We start from the raw sequence: 19,604 nt of genomic DNA, 5'->3' as shown, positions 1-19,604 counted from the left end.
GTTTTAGGTGCACAAAGTACAAAAACGCCGTTTTACAGGAGGTGCAGGCAGCTAACAAACCGTTATAACACCCCCCCGTATCCCACTGGTTTAACTCTAACGTTATACAGAGCTCTATAGTCCCGAACAGCAGGCGGAAGAGGTGTGCTTAACATTTAACCTTTTTGTGGGGCAATGTGAAAATGGCGTTATGAAAAGAAACACAGTCGCGTGCTACGGGTAAATAAAGTTTTCAGAGGTAAGTTAGTTCATCATAAGGGAAACTACCACAGTCCGCGTTGAAACGGAGATAGACTGCGGTCGTTTATGTAGGCGAGATCTACACGCAAGAACAGGAACAACAAAGTCACAAATTACGACCAAAGAAACAACATCCAAGTGTTTTACTTCCTTTGTTTGTATTTATAGGCTCGGTTTCTTAACTGTAAAAATCAGCGATTTAACTCCAGACTGATAAAACTAAACAAAACGCAGTTAGGTGTATTAACGTTAGATGATTGTCAAAACAATTGTAAACAGCGGTTACTTTTTTTAATCGCGCGCATTGCATTGTTTGTGAACAGTGCGATGAACGACTTTCAGTGTTGCAGACCTGTTGTAATGCACTTTAAACCCATGTTGAATTATTTAATGTAACGTTACATAACGTTGCAAAGGTAATTTTAGGCTGCAGTTCGACGGAATGTAAATGTCCATTAGCGCCTCTGGTACTTTTAGCTAAACTACAATTATAAGCAAAATACTTACGTTTTGGATATATATTTATCGTATGTAACATGTCAGTCTTTCATATATTTATAAACAATGACAATACTTGTCATGTCGTCGACTTACCATCAGGTGCTAAACGCTAGCGTGCGTACTTATTAAGTTAACGTTACCTGGTGAACGTGAAATTTCAATTTGAGGTTGTCCCGCCCTCGTGACAGTAAACACGTCATCAGAGAATAAATGTTGGGAGAGGACGTTATTTTGGATTAAAGATTATGAGGAAAGATTATAATTTTGGACATTTGCCGTATGTGACATGTAAATCTTTAATAAATTCATAAATAATGACAGTAGGCATGTCATGTTGTCGACTTAACATTGGGTACTAATCACAAGTATTGAATTTTAAAAGTAATTTACAGCAATATTCCATAAAAACAAGTATTGTCAAGTTTGATTTCATGGTGACATTAACATGCATAAAAATAAGGAGCAGCATGGGCAACACCAACAGCGAGAGAAGCGGAGCGGAGAAGACGAACAGGCGAGAGAGCCGTGGTGGTAAAGATGGAGCTCGACCCAAAATCCTGATGGACAGCGCGGAGGATGGAGACATCTTCCAAGCAGATGATGCCAAGGTGGTGTGTTTACAGTGAAACATTAATTGTAACAACATGTTTCTTAACTCGTTTTTTTTTTTTTGCTGCTATATCTCGGCGCTCTACCTCTATTTGCAGTAGATAGTAGATACCTCATCAATCTTTCTCTCTGTCTTTCTAGGAGTTTCTGGCCTGGCAACAAGATCAGGAATCAGATACTAAAGCCCCGGAAGGGGAGGAAAGGCCCACTGTGTTCCGCTGGAGCGGTCCAGGGAAAGAGATCTTCTTGTCTGGCTCCTTTAACAACTGGGCCAACAAAATCCCCTTGACTAAGAGGTGAGTGCTGACAGACCATCAGATCATTAGCATGACATGTTAGACTGTGTTAAAACAAGAAACACAGCAGGAGGTATCTACATCATCCTAAAAATCATAGAGCTAAGCGTTCTACAATGTCCTCTAAGCCAGCTGGACCTCAGTAGTAGGTCTGTTCAGAGATTCACAGACAGGGAATTAAAAGCTAAATGCAATTATTAAAATAAATTTAAAGGAATATTCCATATTCAATACAAGTTAAACGGATAGTTCACCCAAAAGTGAAAATTACCCCATGATTTACTCACCCTCAAGCCATCCTAGGTGTATATGACATTCTTCTTTCAGACGAATACAATTGGTGTTATATTAATAAATGTCATGGCCCCTTCAACCTTTATAATGGCAGCCCAAAATCTGAAGCCCAAAAAAGTGCATCCTTCCATTATAAAAGTAATCTAAACGGCTCCGGGGGTTTAATAAATGACTTCTGAAGCGAATCGATGGGTTTTTGTAAGAAAAATATCCATATTTAACACGCTGTAAAGTAAAATATCTAGCTTCCGGCAGACCGCCTTCCGTATCGATTCCATATAATCCGTAGCCGGATCATTTCCATAATGACCAACGCAATCTACCAAGAGTGCAAATTAGTGTCTAGTTTAGTGTATGTGCTTTTTGGGGGGTGGTAAATAATGGTGCAAATACCAGTAAAATGACTGGCGCACACCTTAGTAAATCACCTTGCATGATTCATATAAATACTCTCCCCCCATAAATTTAGCATAGTTTGAAAGGGAAACTCCTAATGCATATGCAATAAGTTCAGCCGCAAAAATAACTCTGTCCATGCCTTTTCAGCGCTAATTTTTCACTGCGTGTCTTTGGTAAATCCTGACAGTACTTTTTTAACGCCAAAAGAGGGTTTGCCCTAACGCAAGCTGTTAGTAAATCTGGCCCTTAGTGCTGTTCTTTTACATGTTCAACACTAGGGGTCAGTGTGTGCTTACAAGCAACTAAAAAAAAAACAGTTAACACTCATGTGACCTCATGCCAAACACAAAAGGGCATCTTCCTGCATGTGCCTTCATTTCACCACAACCTTCTAACTGCTTTGCCTTATTGTTTTGTTCTCTTCCTCTTTTAACAGTCATAATAATTTTGTGGCAATCATTGACCTGCCTGAAGGAGAACACCAGTATAAGTTCTATGTGGATGGACACTGGATATTAGATCCCAAAGAGGTGGGAGAGAGTCTCTTAAAGTTTTCAGTTATCTGATAACCCTCATTAACAACAACAGCCTTGTTCAGACTGTCAGTCCGAATCCGATTGTTATGGATATCCGATCAGATTTAGCAAGTATGAATGGCAAAAAATCACATGAAATGCGATTTTTTACAAATTCGTTTAAGCTACATTCATGTGGTTTGAAATCCTATTCAAATCTTATCTCTGGAAATCTGTTTCAGTCCGACTGCTCTGGGGTGCGTTTCCCGTACAACGACGTGACGCACTGCCTAACTACCATAGTACGATGCATCGTTGAAGAAATCAACTAGATAATCACAACTGTTTACCGAAACCATATTGTCGAAAATCTGTCGTTCAACCATGTTGGTTAATGATGTCACGCAGGTGGTGGAGTAATAACTGCTTTTAAATGGTAACTTCAGTGATTTAGCATTAAGCTTTGTATTTAAACTGGGTCATTTATGCAGTAGAAATGTTAAATTATTTTTGAATTTGGTGCCTTCTAGACTGAGAAAAGAAAGACAACCACTCCCAGAATGCACTTGCTTCGCTGCCCTATGAGGCCACTCAGTACACCGTCGTTTTGATCTTCATAGTAATACAATCATTTCGTTCAGTTAGAGAATAAACACTACAATTAAAAACTGAACGTGTCTTTTCAATAAAGTGTGAGTGAGCCGAACGAAAGTCACGGCACAGACGCAGCAGTGTCAGATTTCATTCATCACGAAGAGCTGAGCAGAGCTGAGGTAAGCGCCAGTCTGGCACGTTTTCAGATCGTATATGGAAGCTAAACTATCACAGGAATTCGTTGACACACTCACTTTACTCTGCACCGCGCTCCGTTTTTATGATTGTTCGTGCGGCCGTCTGTGTCTAAGGGCGTTTTCACACCTACCTTGTTTGGTCCGGATTTTCGGACTTTTCAGTTTGGTCCGAATCAAAATTGCAGGTGTGAAACCTCCCCCGTACCACGGTCCGGACCAAACAGACGAAATTTGGTCCGACAAAAAGAGGTAGTCTCGGTCCGGATCAAACTGAACAAAGGTTCGGTTCGTTTCTAGTCTGAAAGCATTTTCTGTATGGTTCGGACTTTCAGACCATTTACAGGAAGTTCCTGTTTATGTTTAAATATCATAACGTTATTTTTAAATTCAATCTAGGCTACATTGATTATGAAAAGTGAAAATATGCGCAATATGTCAGAAGACAGAAAGTCAGAAATAATTTTGAATGAAATTTTGTATGATTTTGCTTTGAAAGCATTTCTTTAATGGGAATTTCGTTTTGTATAAATTGTATCTTAATTTTAATCAACGTTTAATCAGATACTTGCCTGGATTTAATAAATAAGAAGCAAATAATCTATAGCAGACAATAATCGCGGGATCGATCACATGCTTTACACATGAACTGGAGCGCGTCTCAAATAAACCAAAACTCAGCAGGCTACTTGCCTCACAAACATGAGAAATATGTGTATATAAAGCTTGAAATGTCCACTTTTAAACGTAACGAATAAAAAATAGTCAAGCAATGCGCACGGTTCAATAGTGGCAACCACGATATGCGTCCGTTCCTTCACTCTTGTCAAAGACGCTGATGTCAGACGCACGTCCGTTTACAAACCAATCAATGTCCAGATGCAGCCCACATAGATGATGACGAGTGGACGCAAGTGTGTCATGTAAAGTTCTTTAGTCCGCTCACAGAATTGCAATGTGAAACCAAACCAAAACTAACCGAATATATAAAAAGTATCAAAACATGAACTTCGGTTCGGACCTTGGTGCGGACTTTCAGGTGTGAAAACGCCCTTACATTCTGTGCGTGAGATCTCTCCCCTATTGGGTGGGTTGATTACATGCGGAACAGCTCCATCTAGTGGCTGTAGTCTTTAGCCTCTGGCCAAAAAAATCCTCCGATGAACCAAAATTACGATATTTGCGTCATCGGAGGAATTTTTCCAGAAATAAAATGCATAATTCTCTAGTCTCAGGGGGATATGAGGGGGGAAAGTACCATCATTTGAATATACTACCAGGTTTCTACTGATACAAAACCTAATGCTAAATCACTGAAGTTACCCTTTAATGAATTAGTTTGAGATTGAATTCATGCTACATTTTTTGCTATAAATTATGGACATGGCACCTGAGGACTAATTCTTATTTTGCTTTATTTCCAGATTCAATCATAAGCTCGTTATTACGTACTAGAGCACGTCCGCACATGCGCACTCTTCAAAAAAGGTGCTTTTAAATCTCTTGACAAACTAAAATACATAAATGACACTTGTATAAAAGATATAGATTGTACTGAATGTCAGCTTGCTTATTTTGCTCAAAATAAGAATTTATTAAGTCCACATGTCCTGCAAACAAGAAACTATGCTTCTAACCACAGGTCGAGAGCCGCCATTGCAACCACACAAGTTTGCGATGCTGTTTGGGAATGTTCGTTCGAACTATGGTTTCGGGAAACACGACTGGTTGACTATGTTGGGCGGCAGTGGCTCAGTGGTTCATGTAGGTTGTAGGTTGGTGGTTCAATCCCCGGTTCCACCTGACCAAGTGTCGAGGGGTCCATGAGCAAGACACCTAACCCCAGCTGCTCCCGACGAGCTGGATGGCCCCTTCCATGGCTAACACCTCCATCGGTGTATGAATGGGTGAAATATGTACAGCACTTTGGATGGCCCTGGGTCTGTTGTAAGCGCTATATTTTTTACCAATTTACCATGTTGATAATGACGGAACTTGCAACCATAGTTGGCTAACGATGGGAATGCACCCCTGATCGAATTCTGTGGGGCAGACATTGTTATAGGAAACATGCTGAAAGTCACTGCAGAAACAAGGTTGTGTTGAATAGGTCCGGACGAGCTGAAAATGACAATATAGGAGACCGATGGAGACGGCAGCAAAGAATAAAGCCATGCATCCCAGCCTCCTATGGTTCTAGTAGTGCAGTGCGGTGGTTACACATAGTTATATTGTAAAAAAGGCCCTGTTTACACCTGGTATTAAAGGGTTAGTTCACCCAAAAATGAAAATTCTGTCATTAATTACTCACCCTCATGTCGTTCGACACCCGTAAGACCTCCGTTCATATTCGGAACACAAATGAAGATATTTTAGTTGAAAGCTGATGGCTGAGAAAGGCTTCAGATAGGCCTCCATTGGCATTCAGTACATTTATACTCCCAAGACCCATAAAAGGCACTTAAAACGTCGTTACAAAGTCCATCTCACCACAGTGGCTCTACAATAATTTTACGATGCGACAACAATAGTTTTTGTGCGCAAAAAAAAATCAAAATAACACCTGTATCCAACTTGTTATTGTCTTCCGTGTGTGCCTCCACGACGCATGCGCGAGAATATGACGTAGCGCCAGCGTTCGAGAATCCGTGAAATGCACACTTAAGCCCCATTTTGAGAACTACGCCGAGACCTAAAGCACGATCAATGTAGAATCCAACAGCTGAGATACGAGCGTCTTCCTCTGCTTGTAAACAAATCGCTTCTGGGTCATGTGTCCGAACCCCGGCGCTACGTCATATTCTCGCGCATGTGTCGTGGAGGCACACACGGAAGACAATAACAAGTTGGATATTGTGTTATTTAGATTTTTTTTTGCGCACAAAAACTATTGTCGTCGCATCGTAAAATTATTGTAGAGTCACCGTGGTGAGATGGACTTTGTAACGACGTTTTAAGTGCCTTGTATGGGTCTTGGGAGTGTTAATGTACTGAATGCCAATGGAGGCCTATCTGAAGCCTTTCTCAGCCATCAGCTTTCAACAAAAATATCTTCATTTGTGTTCCGAATATGAACGGAGGTCTAACGGGTGTCGAACGACATGAGGGTGAGTAATTAATGACAGAATTTTCATTTTTGGGTGAACTAACCCTTTAAGATGCGGTTTGGTCGATCGGATCACAAGTAGACGAGGGAGACACATTCCCGTTTACACCTGGTGTTTTAATCCGTCTATTTTGTTCACTTTCATCCACTTCTGTCCTGATTTCTTTGAGGTGAGGGTCTAAATGTATGGACTTTTTCAGATCTTTCGATCTAGACAAAATAAGCTCACACAATTTAAAACGTTGTGAATGCGTGTTAGAAATCAGGAATGGTGAGAGAACATTGCTTGATACGTTTTTCATCTTTAAACCAAACTTGGGTCTACAGCTGTCAAAATCCGATCTGGCTAGCGCTTTTCCCATGATGTTTACACATTAGGTCAGTAGGCGGTCTTTTGTGGCTGTTCAAACGTATTCAGCCACATGGGCGTTTTATACTACAAAAGCAATCCGGTCGAATGTGTTTTCAACCACCTCTAGAAGTGGTCAAAGGTGGACAAGCTCAAAACGTTTTAAACCCACCTGTATTCATCGTCGTCCACTTGTGATCCGATCGACCAAAACACATCTTAATACCAGGTGTAAACAGGGCTCATGATAACATCTGTGTTGCAATGCAAACGCCTCCATGTTGCGGTTGTTGTTTTTTGTGTATACCTACTGACGAATTGTCATTCTGATAGAAACCATTGCAGATATTCCAGAAAACGAATCTGAACAGTTGCCATACACAATGTGGACAGTCAATTTAGATCAGATTCCAATCGGATACACAAATAACCGGATTTGGATTGACAGTGTGAACAAAGCCAACATGTTTTGAAACCATTTTTTTCATCAAGTTTAATTATGATTATTTTTTCCTAGCCTGTTGTGACTAATAAGTCAGGTGTGGTGAATAATGTCATTAAAGTGAGGAAAACAGACTTTGAGGTTTTCGACGCACTGAAGACAGACTCTGAGAAATGTGCCGACATGTCAGGTAACTCTTAATCAATATAAAGCTCTTCACTGGTACACAATTAAAATATGCTATAGGTTCTGATCTTAAACATCTTCTGTCAGACTTATCCAGCTCCCCACCTGGCCCGTACCATCAGGATACCTACTCGACCAAATCAGAAGACCGACTGCGCTCTCCACCCATACTCCCTCCACACCTGCTGCAGGTGCTCCTCAACAAAGACACTGGAATCTCTGTAAGTACTGCTCTGCCATGTCCTGGACGCAAATCTAATGACAGCAGCTGATTTACCCAATTGTCTGGCTAGGCTCATTTTTCCATCTCGCCATTTTCATCCCACTTTATGCCCACTCCAACACATTTCTCTTCTGTGAACAGGCCCTTAGGCCTTGCATCCACCAAAGCGTTTTTTTCATGTTGTTGGCGTATTTTTCCAATTGTTTTCAATGGGAGCGTCACGGTTTTTCAATGCCAGGAGCATAACTGAGCGTCTATTTCACCCTGAGTGCGTCGTAATTTTTTTCTGGTCGCCGAGAGTTGAAGAATTTTCAACTTTGGGTAAAACGCTCATCTTGTCACTTTTTACCTAGCCAATCACAGTGGAGGCGGGACAAATGCAACACCGACCAACCGCCACATTCTTCCACAACAAGCATAATAACAGAACAAATAATTTTAAACAAGAGCCAGAGCAAATACTTTACATTATATTGGCATTTTTATATAGAAAAAATACAGAAACAAACTATCTTTGACATGAGATGCTAGTAACAGTTCCACGAATATTCCGTATCATTTCAAGCAAAGCACCTCAACTGAAAAAAACGCTGCGCTGCCAAAACTGCTCTCAAGCCCCCACAGCCAGGCATTTTCAATAATTTAAATAAAAGTTGAAATAAAATATAAATATTAGATAAAAAAATAAATAAATGAGAAATGTTGCCTTTGCAACTAACTAAAGTGAAATAAGTTTAAGTTGAACTCCTAAAATTGCTAAAATTAAAATCTAAATAAAGTATCTAAATAAAATAGTAAAGCTATGCATAAATATTTATAAGAAACAAAAACTAATACAAATGACAAAAGCACATTATAAAATGACTAAAACTTAAAAATATATGTGATTCATAAATACTTTAATAATATATAAAAGAAATAGAAAATCAGCAATTATAAAAAAACATTTAGGTAACACTTTCCAATAGGGTCTGATTAGTTAATGTTAGTTCATGCATTAACTAATATTAAAGGGTTAGTATTATTCTGAAGCAAAGTGGCACGTTTGTGTAAGAAAAATATCCATATTTAAAACTTTATAGATTAAAATAACTAACTTCCGCCAGAAAGCCGTATGCAATTCGACTTATGGCAAATCATGGGCTAATTTTCAGTTTTGGGTGAACTAACCCTTTAACTAACAATACATAAGCAATACATTTGTTACAGTATTTTTTTTTATCTTTGTTAACGTAAGTTAATAAAAATAAAGCTGTTCATGTTAGCTCAGATTCTTTAAATAATATTAATAGATACAACTTTTGATTTCAATAATGCATTAGTAAATGCTGACTTATTATTACACGCATTATTTTTCATTGTTCATGTTAACTTAGTTAACTAATGTTAATCAATGAAACCTTTTTGTAAAGCGTTACCACTTTTTGTGATTAATATATATATATATATATATATATATATATATATATATATATATATATATATATATATTTATAAAAAAAATAAATATATATATATATATATAACTACATAAGTTAACATGAACAATGAAAAATAATGCGTATAATATTATATCTTGTGTGTGTGTATATATATATATATATATATATATATATATATAACATTTAAATTATTACTATTACTTAAAAACAGCTATTTAAACAAATGGATATAAAAGCATTTTCATTAAGTTTTCCAAAGCACACAAAAACAGATGGGTGGAAACCTGTGACTTGAGAGGAGGTCGATTCTTTGTAAATACATTTAAAGCAGTTCCTTTTCGTGGCAGTTGTGGCCTAATGGTTAGAGATTCAGACTTTAAACCCGAAGGTTCGATTCTCAAAACCTGCAGAAAATGACTGAGTTGCCCTTGAGCAAGGCCCAATCGTTGCTCACTGCTCCGGGTGCAGTGTGTATGTGTGTGTGTGTGTGTGTGTGTGTGACTTCACTACCCACTGCTCCTGATGTGTGTGCACTAACTTGGATGGGTTACATGCCAAATTCAGAGTATGGGCCTTCACATGTCACTCTCTTAAAGAGATAAGAAAAGATAAAGAGCCTTTGGATGGAAATTGCTGAGTGTGTGCAGTTTTAGAAAGCAGTGACTTTCCCTAACATGTTCCTGTGTCTGCTTTGAACAGTGTGACCCAACCCTGCTGCCTGAACCAAACCATGTGATGCTCAACCACCTGTATGCCCTTTCCATCAAGGTTCGGTAACAGACTACACACACACTTTGGGAAGACACTCACTGAAGGAAATTATTTAATAACGTCCACATCATCATCAGTGATAGTTCACCCAAAAATGTACATTTTGCTCAACCTGCGTGTTATTCTTCAGTGGAATGACAGTGCTGCTGTTTTCCATACAATGGAAGGCTGACAGACTCCAAAAATGACAAAAGCACAATAAAAGCATCATTACTTTAATAGATATGACTTATGTACTATATATTTCTGAAAATAAACACGAAGGTGAATAAATGAGTAAATTAGCTTTTATTTGATTTGTTGTTTGTTGTTCCAAACCTGTATGAAAACTCATACAGGTTTGGAACAACAAACAACAAATCAAATAAAAGCTAATTTGCTCATTTATTCACCTTCGTGTTTATTTTCAGAAACTCTGTTGAACTAAAAGAAGATATTTTGAAGAATGTTGGTAACAGAAAAAAAAATACCATGGAAGTCAATGGCTACCTTTAACTGTCTGGTTACCAACATTCCTCGAAATATCTTCTTTTGTGTTTAACAAAAGAAAGACACTTATACAGGTTTGGAACAACTTAAGGGTGAGTAAATGACAGACTTTTCATTTTTGCAGCAGAATTTAATTCTATTTACATCATTGAAAAAGTTTATTTTCCTGTTTATCACAGTAAAGCATGGAAACAATCTGTATTGTATAAAGTGTTATATAAATACAGGTGATTTGACATGTAAATCTGTTTGCTTTCCTCACACAGGATGGTGTGATGGTCCTTAGTGCAACACATCGCTACAAAAAGAAGTATGTGACCACATTGCTGTACAAGCCTATCTGATCTCAATCCAACTGAGGGACCAACACTACTCTCTCTGCTTTCTGCCATATACTGTATAATTTAACCCATCAAAGAACGGGACCATACCTATCAAACATCACAGAACTGTGTCTGTGTTTATATTTGTGTTTCTGAATGTCTAAACCGATCTATAAACCAATATCTACAGTGTTTCTGTTTGCACACATAGTGTAATACGCTTGGCAAATGTAAAGATATTTGCAGATATGTATAATTGTTTTGTGTGGCTTTTCAGTTTTTGATCATTCTTTCTTTGAGATCTTGATTCCAGGGATGTCACTAAAAGGATTTTGACATTTAATATGAACATCCCCATCATGTTGCTTAAGAAATATCTGAAAAGAACCGTTGATGAATGGACCATTGTGCTAATAAAATGCACACAAATACATTATTTGTGTAGCCTATCATTTAATTGCAAGGAGCAATCACATACTGAACTGTGAAAGTGTTGGATCAGCTGTTTTTTTATATATATTTAATATGCTTTTAATTGTCCTGCTGCTTTAAGGGGATTTGATATTAGAATTATGTAGTCTATAAGGGTATGTTGCATTATGTGCATGTTTTTCTTAATGCAAGGTTTTCTTTCTGTTACAGTTCTCCTGCAGAATTTTTTTTTTTTGTAAACAAGTCTATCAAAATCCTAACACAAGTTTCATTGCAAAAGTTTTGGTCAGTGCTAAAACATAATTAGGGTTGGCTGAGAGTGTTATGAGTGTCATGTGATGTTACCAGGCGACAATGTTGAAAGTCCTGCTAAACTGAATCAAATAATTGTGGCGTTTGGGTGCGATGAGATGCTTATCTTACGAGACTAGATGAGATTGGAGATTGGGTTCACGAGAGGAGATGAGATTTTTACATAGTATTTTTAAGAAATCATCAATGATGAAATGCATGACTAGAACGATTGTTTGCAGGTGCATTTGAAATGTTTTAACTTATCATCTTGTAAGGAATGTCATTTCAGTTCTACTTAAGATTTACTTAATTTCTTAATTTTAAATACTTCATTTCAATATGAATTATTGTGGCATTTTGGTGCACTAAAAATGATCTCATGTCCGTTTTTCTTTTCTGTGTCATTTTATCTGGCCAACAACACTACACTAATTGTTTCAATATGACTCATCATAGGTTCACCATATAATTATTAAATTATCTTGCTTCTTCCACATAGCATTGAGCAAAACCCAAACACAGCAGTAGATTTACAATTTTAGCCTAATATCAGTTCACACATAGGCGTATCGCTGTGTTAGTTGTAGTGGGTGATTTACAAAAAGCTACCAAAAAACAATCGCTAAAATATCGGACTTATAGAAAAATACATCGGTTATCATAATGTTTTATCATTGCTAATTTATTAATTACTCATTACATGACCATTGCGGTGCTGCGATCGAGACTCAATGATCTTCGTGAGAGTATGAGTCCCCTCTGCCACACCCCGCGGTCCGGCGCGGTCCTGGAAGTCCCCGTTGTCTTCCCGTGACCGTTCGGCGGCCTCCTCTGCCTTCTCTACCCTCGATGGGGCCGCGGCCAAAGGGTACACTGGGGTCCCCCCAGTCGAACGTTCTGTTGCGATGCAACTGTGTCCTCAGAGCGCTTCGACCTGGCGTGGCGACCCTAAGCACCCCTCCAAAGCCTGTAGATTCACATCAACATTGGTGGTGAAATCCTACAGAGCTGCGGGGCAGGCTGCCGCCTCTGCATGCCATGGCAATTCTGCAGGTTTCAAGGACATGCACAAGGGTGGAGCTGATCCAGGGCTCATGGACGAGCTGTGTGCCGCCACCGACCTCGCCCTCCGGGCGACGAAGGTGACCGCACGCTCCCTGGGTCAGGTGATGTCCACAGCTGTGGTCCAAGAGCGACACCTGTTGCTAAACCTGGCTGATATGCGGGACGGCGAGCGGACCCGGGTCACGCCACTCTCGTCCCTCTCTGTCGCCAGCCTCCTCTCAGAGCAGACCCCAGTGGAATGCGTGTCCTTCCCTGGTCTCCTCTGTCAGGACGCAGCTGTTGACTGTGCCCCCACACCGGGACGCTACGCCTCCCACGTCCGGGCCAGTCACGCTGCCTCGCTGCCCCACCCTGGGTACGTCTGTGGTCCGAATGACCCCGCTGGTGTAGTTCCTGGGAGCCTGGCTACAGGTTACGGGACTGTCCTGCTGGGTCGCGAAGACCATCTGGCTTGGCTACGCGATTCAGTTCGCGCAGGCTCCTCTCCGCTTCCGGGGAGTCCGCTTCACCATGGTCGGGCCCAATGCCCCTGTCATGCGTGCGGAGATAGCCACCCTACCAGCACGTCTTGAACCGATCCCTTCACAGGCTTCCGTTCAAGATGTTAACAGTGAAATGCCTTTTCGAATGCATTCGTCCAGCTGATTGGTTTGCAGCGATCGACCTGAAGGACGCCTACTTCCATGTCTCCATCCTACCTCGACACGGATCGTTCCTACGGTTTGCTTTCGAGGGGCGGGCATATCAGTACGCGGTCCTCCCATTCGGGCTAGCTCTGTCCCCTCGCGTCTTCACGAAGATTGTCGAGGCAGCCCTTGCGCCACTCAGGCAGCACGGGGTTCGCATCCTGAACTACCTCGACGACTGGCTCATAATGAGTCACTCTCAAGAGCAGGTGTGCGAACACAGAGACCTAGTGCTCCAGCACTTAGCCCGTCTGGGCCTTCGGGTCAATTGGAAGAAGAGCAAACTCTGCCCCGTGCAGAGGATCTCTTTTCTCGGTATGGATATCGACTCGGTCGCCATGTGCGCGCAGCTTATGAGCGAGCGCGCGCAGTTTCTGCTTGGGGTTAAAAATCCACCTTCGGCTGGTCCCCCAGAGTTCTCCATATGCAGCCCTTAGCGGGTCATATGTGTACTCTCTAAGTCCTCCCTACGGGTAGGCGTCTTGGCATATCTCCACCTGGAATATGCTTCCCAGTGTACCTTGGTATTCCTGTGTTAAGTGGGAGTCCTTCGTCCGTACTAGCTTACGACAGGGCACTCGCACTTACGCAGGGCACTGGAAGACAGCTGAGTGGCGTGTCTGAATTGAGACCCCCATTCGTCAGTCACTGACGTTACTCGGAATGACTGAACGAAAGGGAACGTCTCGGTTACGTATGTAACCCTCGTTCCCTGAGGAGGGAACGGAGACCTATTGTCCCTCTGCCACATCCGCTGTACTGCTGGAACGGCCGGGAGTTCAGTCTTGGCTCCTCAGCAGGTAACATAATGCGATGTTGCCAGCGTACTTCCTTATATCCCCACGCGGTGGGGCGGAGTTACGCATGCAAATTCCGCATGCCCATGGCATTGGCACTGCCATTGGTCGTTGTTAAATTCTCGAAGATGATTCGTCAGTCACTGACGTTACGTCTCCGTTCCCTCCTCAGGGAACGAGGGTTACATACGTAACCGAGACACTCTCTCCCACTGCAGCACTTATGTGTCGGTGAGGTGCGCGGTGGACCTAACCACTGTGGGGCAAGAGAGGGGGGACTCAAAATGTTTGTAAACTTAAAACACATTTTGCCCCGTTTGCGTTTGTATTTTTTTACTACTTATACAATTATTTTAAGTAAATATAATTATATAATTATATTATTCACAATACACAATGTCATTAGGGGCCAAGCACCGAAGGTGCGAAGCCCCTCTTGAAACCATTAGATTTCTTATTATTATTCCGCCATGGAAGTCTATGGCAGCCCATAGAACCGTTTGTGGGAAAATAATGAAATTTGGTACACTGATAGAGGTCATTACCAATAGTAACCACACCAATTTTGGAGTCTCTAAATCAATCTCTCTAGCGCCACCACCTGTCCAAAGTTTGACTCATGTTTTTGCTAATAACTTTTGAACCATAAGGGCTAGAAACAAAATCCTTTTTTCTTTCGATTCCTTGGCTCAAGCCGATTCGATTGCAACATATGACGTCATTTCCCTCATTAAAATTTTCCCGCCATTTTTAATTAACCGAAACCCAACTTTTTCGAACTCCTCCTAGGCCGTTGGTCCGATTTACACGAAAATTGATCCAGATCATCTTCAGACCATGCTGACAAAAAAACATGGAATTCAAGTTGATTCGTCATATCGTTTTTGAATAACAAATTTTACGTAACGCTTGCAAAAACACACTTAAGGCATTATCTCCACAACGCTTTATGGTATTCAAACAAAACTTGGTACAAGTCATCACAATCATGACCTGAGGCAACATGCAGCGTTTCGGCGCAGCGCCACCTACTGGTCCGGAGATACGAAAAATTGCTGTTTTTGCGTATAACTTCTGAACCGTTTGTCCAAAAATCATAAAAGTGGTCTCATTAGATTTGGGACGGCATGCTGAGTTGTCTGATATCCAATTTTACCGGCCATTTTGACTGTCGGCCATTTTGAATTATGTGCTAAAATGCTGTATTTTATGAACGCATGAACGGATTGTTTTACGAAACTCGGTATGGGTCATCAGCATGATGCCCTGAAGTAGCCTGACAAGTTTCGAAACAGCGCCACCTAGTGGATAATTTTTTTTTCAAACGCTTACAACTTTGGGTGGGGTTGACTTATTTTCATGGGACTAACTTTTTTTGTCTCCTGAATCCTTGCCGAGTCCAACGATACCAGACTTGCCAGGTTTCGGTGTATGGTTTGTGCAGCGCGGTAATTTAGCGCTTAAAAAACGTTAGCTGATATCTTCGAAACCGCTAGTCCGATCGAGACGAAACCAGCACCAGAAAATCGGAAACATAGGTTGATAGCATTATGTCACAGCCCAAATGTCAAAATTTTGATAGAAAGGGGTAGTAAAATCCAATCAAAGTCAGGTGTCAGTCATTTTTTACTTGTTTTTCATAGAAATGTCTATAACTCCAAAACGACATGAGATATTTTCACCAAAATTGACACACACATGTATGGGCTCACTCCGAGGACACATACATTTTTTTTTAGGATTGTGCCTCTTGGTGGCGCTATAATAGAACAAAACATGACATTGTCACTATACAACTCAATGTTTTAATGTGGTGTTTCAACGTTTTTGCTTCAAATGTCTTCACTCGTTTTTTCAATTGGTCTGCTGCTATCTTCCTTGTTTGCTTCTGTTGAGCTTGGCCCCGTTAATGGCTGCTTGCAGCTATATTTTTTAATGATATTTTTAGTGGGGGGGACAACCCTCAGATGAGACTCGAACAGCTTGTTTTGGATGAGCTGATGGAATCGAAGTAACAGTTATCCACCTGAAAGAAATTGTTTTTATTTCTATAAAAAGCAAAACTAGAGTGGAGGCGTAATGTAAACGTAGCGTTGGCATATTCTATCCTAACTTCACCCTCACACTCCGTCATGACCAGATCATGACAATATGATATTGTGATGATAAATCCAATTTGTAGTAGCTTTTTATTAGCACAAATAGCGTTTCATAATCATATTATAAAATAAATGCTTTTCTCCAAAACAGGTTGGCCATAATTATTTGCATCATTTTATTCAACGTCCTTTTCCCAAGATAACAGCTCAGAAGACAGAGTCTTCTCCTATAATGCTTGAGGAGTTTGGAGAACACCTGACACCTGAGATCAGAGACCATTCCTCCATGCAGAATCTCTCCAGATCCTTCAGATTCCCAGCTCCATGTTGGTGCTTCTTCTCTTCAGTTCACCCCACTCATTTTCTATAGGGTTCAGGTCAGAGACTGGGACGGCCATGGCAGAAGCTTCATTTTGTGCTCAGCGACACATATTTGTATTGATTTTTATGTTTGTTTTGGATCATTGTCCTGATGATTCAACCATAGCCAATTATACGATTTCTAGCAGAAGCAGTCAGGTTTAGATTTTTTATCTGTTGGTATAGAATTCATGATGTCATGGATATGAAAAAGATGTCCAGGACCTCTAGCAAAAAAATAGGCCCACGACATTAAAGATCTAGCAATATATTTAATCATGGGCATGGGGTACTTTTTAATCCCTGCTTGCACCAAACACATATGGTGGATTTGCTGCCAAAAAGATTTTTTGTTTTTGTTTCATCTGACCAAAGAAAAGCCGGCCACGTTTGAAGTTCCGGTGGAGTCTGACTAACAACATATGGTGATGTAGGGTGTGTTTGATTATTATTATTATTATTATTATTATTATTATTATTATTATTATTATTATTTTTGCTTTCTGACCCCAAGACTCAACTAATCTCTGTAATTCTCCATCTGTGATCCCTGAAGAGTCTTTGGTCACTCAAACTCTCCTCACAGTGTATGATATAGACACATGTCCTCCTCCAGACAGAATCTTTCAATGCTTTAGCTATTTTCTTACAGCTACTTTCTATTTTGTGAAGCGCAACAATCTTTTACTGCACATCAGAAATATATTCTTTAGTTTTTTTTTTCATCTATTGTAATGAATGATTAAGGGAATTTGTCCTTTTTGTTTCCTCATATTTATACTCTTGCGAAGCAGGAAGTCACAATTTAATGTTCCTATTTACCCTAGTGTGCAAAAAAATATTAATGGGAATATACTTCAGAGATATTTTACTAAAACAAATTCTAGGGGTGCCAATAATTGTGGCCATATTGGAGAAAAAACATTTATTTCATAATGTGATTTTTCACCCACTTTCAATCATTTTACTTCAATGGTTAGATTGTTGTGATTTTTTTAATGAAAGATCAAAAGGATAAACAATGCATATTTATTTTTACACCCATATTTGATCATATTTACCAAAGGTGCCAATAATTCTGACCTCAACTGAAGAAGATGAACAAGGTCTCGTGCACATAAATACAAAGCACCATCATGGTACTCACATAACACTAAAATAATACAATGAACATTCATGTAAAATATAGGATGCAATATTAAACCCTATGTAAATAACTAATGACAAAAATCTAAGAAAAAACATCAAATTTGAAATGTCACACAGGGAACTCTGGAAATGTCAATTTAGTTTTTTTTTCTTCACTGTAAATTATAAGATGGCTTGTTGTTTTTCACTTTCAAAAACTGTAAAATTATTTTATTTTAAATTAAAATTTAAAAATGTCCTGTTAGAACTATTATAGTTTTCAATATATATTCTAAGGGAACTTAATGTTGACCAATTAACAATTTTTTACCATAGCATTTTATAGTCTTTTACCATTAAAATGACAAATATCTTTTACATTATGAACTCATTTAAAATCAGTTTAACAGCTGCTATAGTAACACACGCTGCATTATGCATTAATAAATGCTTTTCTCCAAAACAGGTTGGCCATAATTATTTGCATCCTTTTATTAAATACATTTTGCAACGTCCTTTTCCCAAGATAACAGCTCAGACTCAAGACAGAGTCTTCTCCTATAATGCCTGATGAGTTTGGATAACACCTGAGATCAGAGACCATTTCTCCATACAGAATCTCTTTTGGGGATTGGGGACTCGTCCTCCTCCACCACTTCTCTCTCTTGTGGGGTGCCACAAGGCTCCATTCTCGGGCCTGTTTTATTTTCACTTTATATGCTGCCTCTCGGGTCCATCATAGCAAGGCATAAGATAACTTATCACTGCTATGCTGATGATTTGCAAATGTACTTGCCTATGAGTCCAAAAAACACTGACGCAGTTGGGGCTCTAATTGATTGCCTTTATGACATTACATTTCCTTCATTTAAATGAAGAAAAGACTGAATATATTTTATTTGGTGAGTCTGTAACTTCTGACTTTGATGCAAAGCTTAGACCAATTATCAGAAATCTCGGTGTGACTTTTGATAGTAGCCTGAAATTTGATAAACAAATTGACAGTGAGGTTAAAGGTAGTTTTTTTTTTTTTTTTTTTTTTTTTTTCAGCTACGTCTTTTGGCCAAGGTCAAACCATTTTTGAATCGCTCTGACCTTGAGAAAGCTATTCATGCTTTTATCAGCTCAAGATTAGGTTATTGTAATGCGCTTTATGCGGGTGTCTCACAGTCATCCCTCCTCAAGCACCTTCAGATGGTGCAGAATGCTGCAGCTCATATTTTAACCAACACATGCACATAACCCCAATTCTTTATTCGCTCCACTGGCTTCCAGATTCTTTTAGAGTTGATTTTAAGATTCTATTGTTTGTTTTTAAAGCTCTCACTGGCCTTGCCCCACCTTATATAACTGAGATGCTGGCTCTGTGTCAGCCAAACAGGGCTCTTAGGTCAACAAATCAACTTTAGCTGGAAGTCCCAAGGTCACGGTACAAACACTGGGGTGACCGAGCTTTTTCTGTAGCTGGGCCCAGCCTCTGGAATAAGCTCCCCGCTGATATGCACACTATCACTGACCTGGGCCTTTTTAAAGCTAAGCTTAAAACCTATATATTTAGACTGTCTTTTAATATTTAAGCAGTTGTGGCATTTTTGTGTATTTTATGTATTTTCTTGTTGTTGGCTTTTAATTTTTGTTTTTATTGTTTTTTTTTTTTATTGGAAAGCACTTTGGTTCAACTTGAGTGTTGTAAAGGGCTGTATAAATATATGTTGATTGATAGAATCTTTCTTACTTTGAGATCTGACGTTCAGTCAAAGTAATTTTTCT

General features: G+C 39.7%; 1 protein-coding gene across 6 annotated transcripts; it reads left to right on the top strand.

Annotated features, from left to right (window-relative positions):
* The first annotated feature begins 108 nt into the window (after positions 1-108).
* Positions 109-12,090, top strand: prkab1b (protein kinase, AMP-activated, beta 1 non-catalytic subunit, b). 6 transcript variants are annotated; one of them, XM_079827369.1, is made up of 8 exons: positions 109-238; positions 1,202-1,349; positions 1,492-1,646; positions 2,776-2,869; positions 7,615-7,729; positions 7,813-7,946; positions 10,090-10,158; positions 10,917-12,090. In XM_079827369.1, exons 2-8 carry the CDS (start codon positions 1,209-1,211, stop codon positions 10,992-10,994), a joined length of 786 nt encoding a protein of 261 aa, XP_079683495.1. In that variant the 5' UTR covers positions 109-238; positions 1,202-1,208; the 3' UTR covers positions 10,995-12,090. The 6 variants fall into 6 exon arrangements, 4 of the variants coding, with proteins under 4 accessions (XP_079683495.1, XP_079683493.1, XP_079683494.1 ...); XR_013817326.1 differs by having other exon boundaries at positions 129-238; positions 10,090-10,481; positions 10,572-11,399; XR_013817327.1 differs by having other exon boundaries at positions 129-238; positions 1,202-1,352; positions 10,090-10,481; positions 10,572-11,399.
* Positions 12,091-19,604: the final 7,514 nt, after the last annotated feature.

The sequence above is a fragment of the Gobio gobio genome (genome assembly GCF_949357685.1).
Source record: "Gobio gobio genome assembly, chromosome: 10".
NCBI classification, from domain to species: Eukaryota; Metazoa; Chordata; class Actinopteri; order Cypriniformes; family Gobionidae; genus Gobio; species Gobio gobio.
The sequence above is the reverse complement of the archived record's forward strand: the minus strand, read 5'-3'. Positions and strand labels throughout refer to the sequence as shown.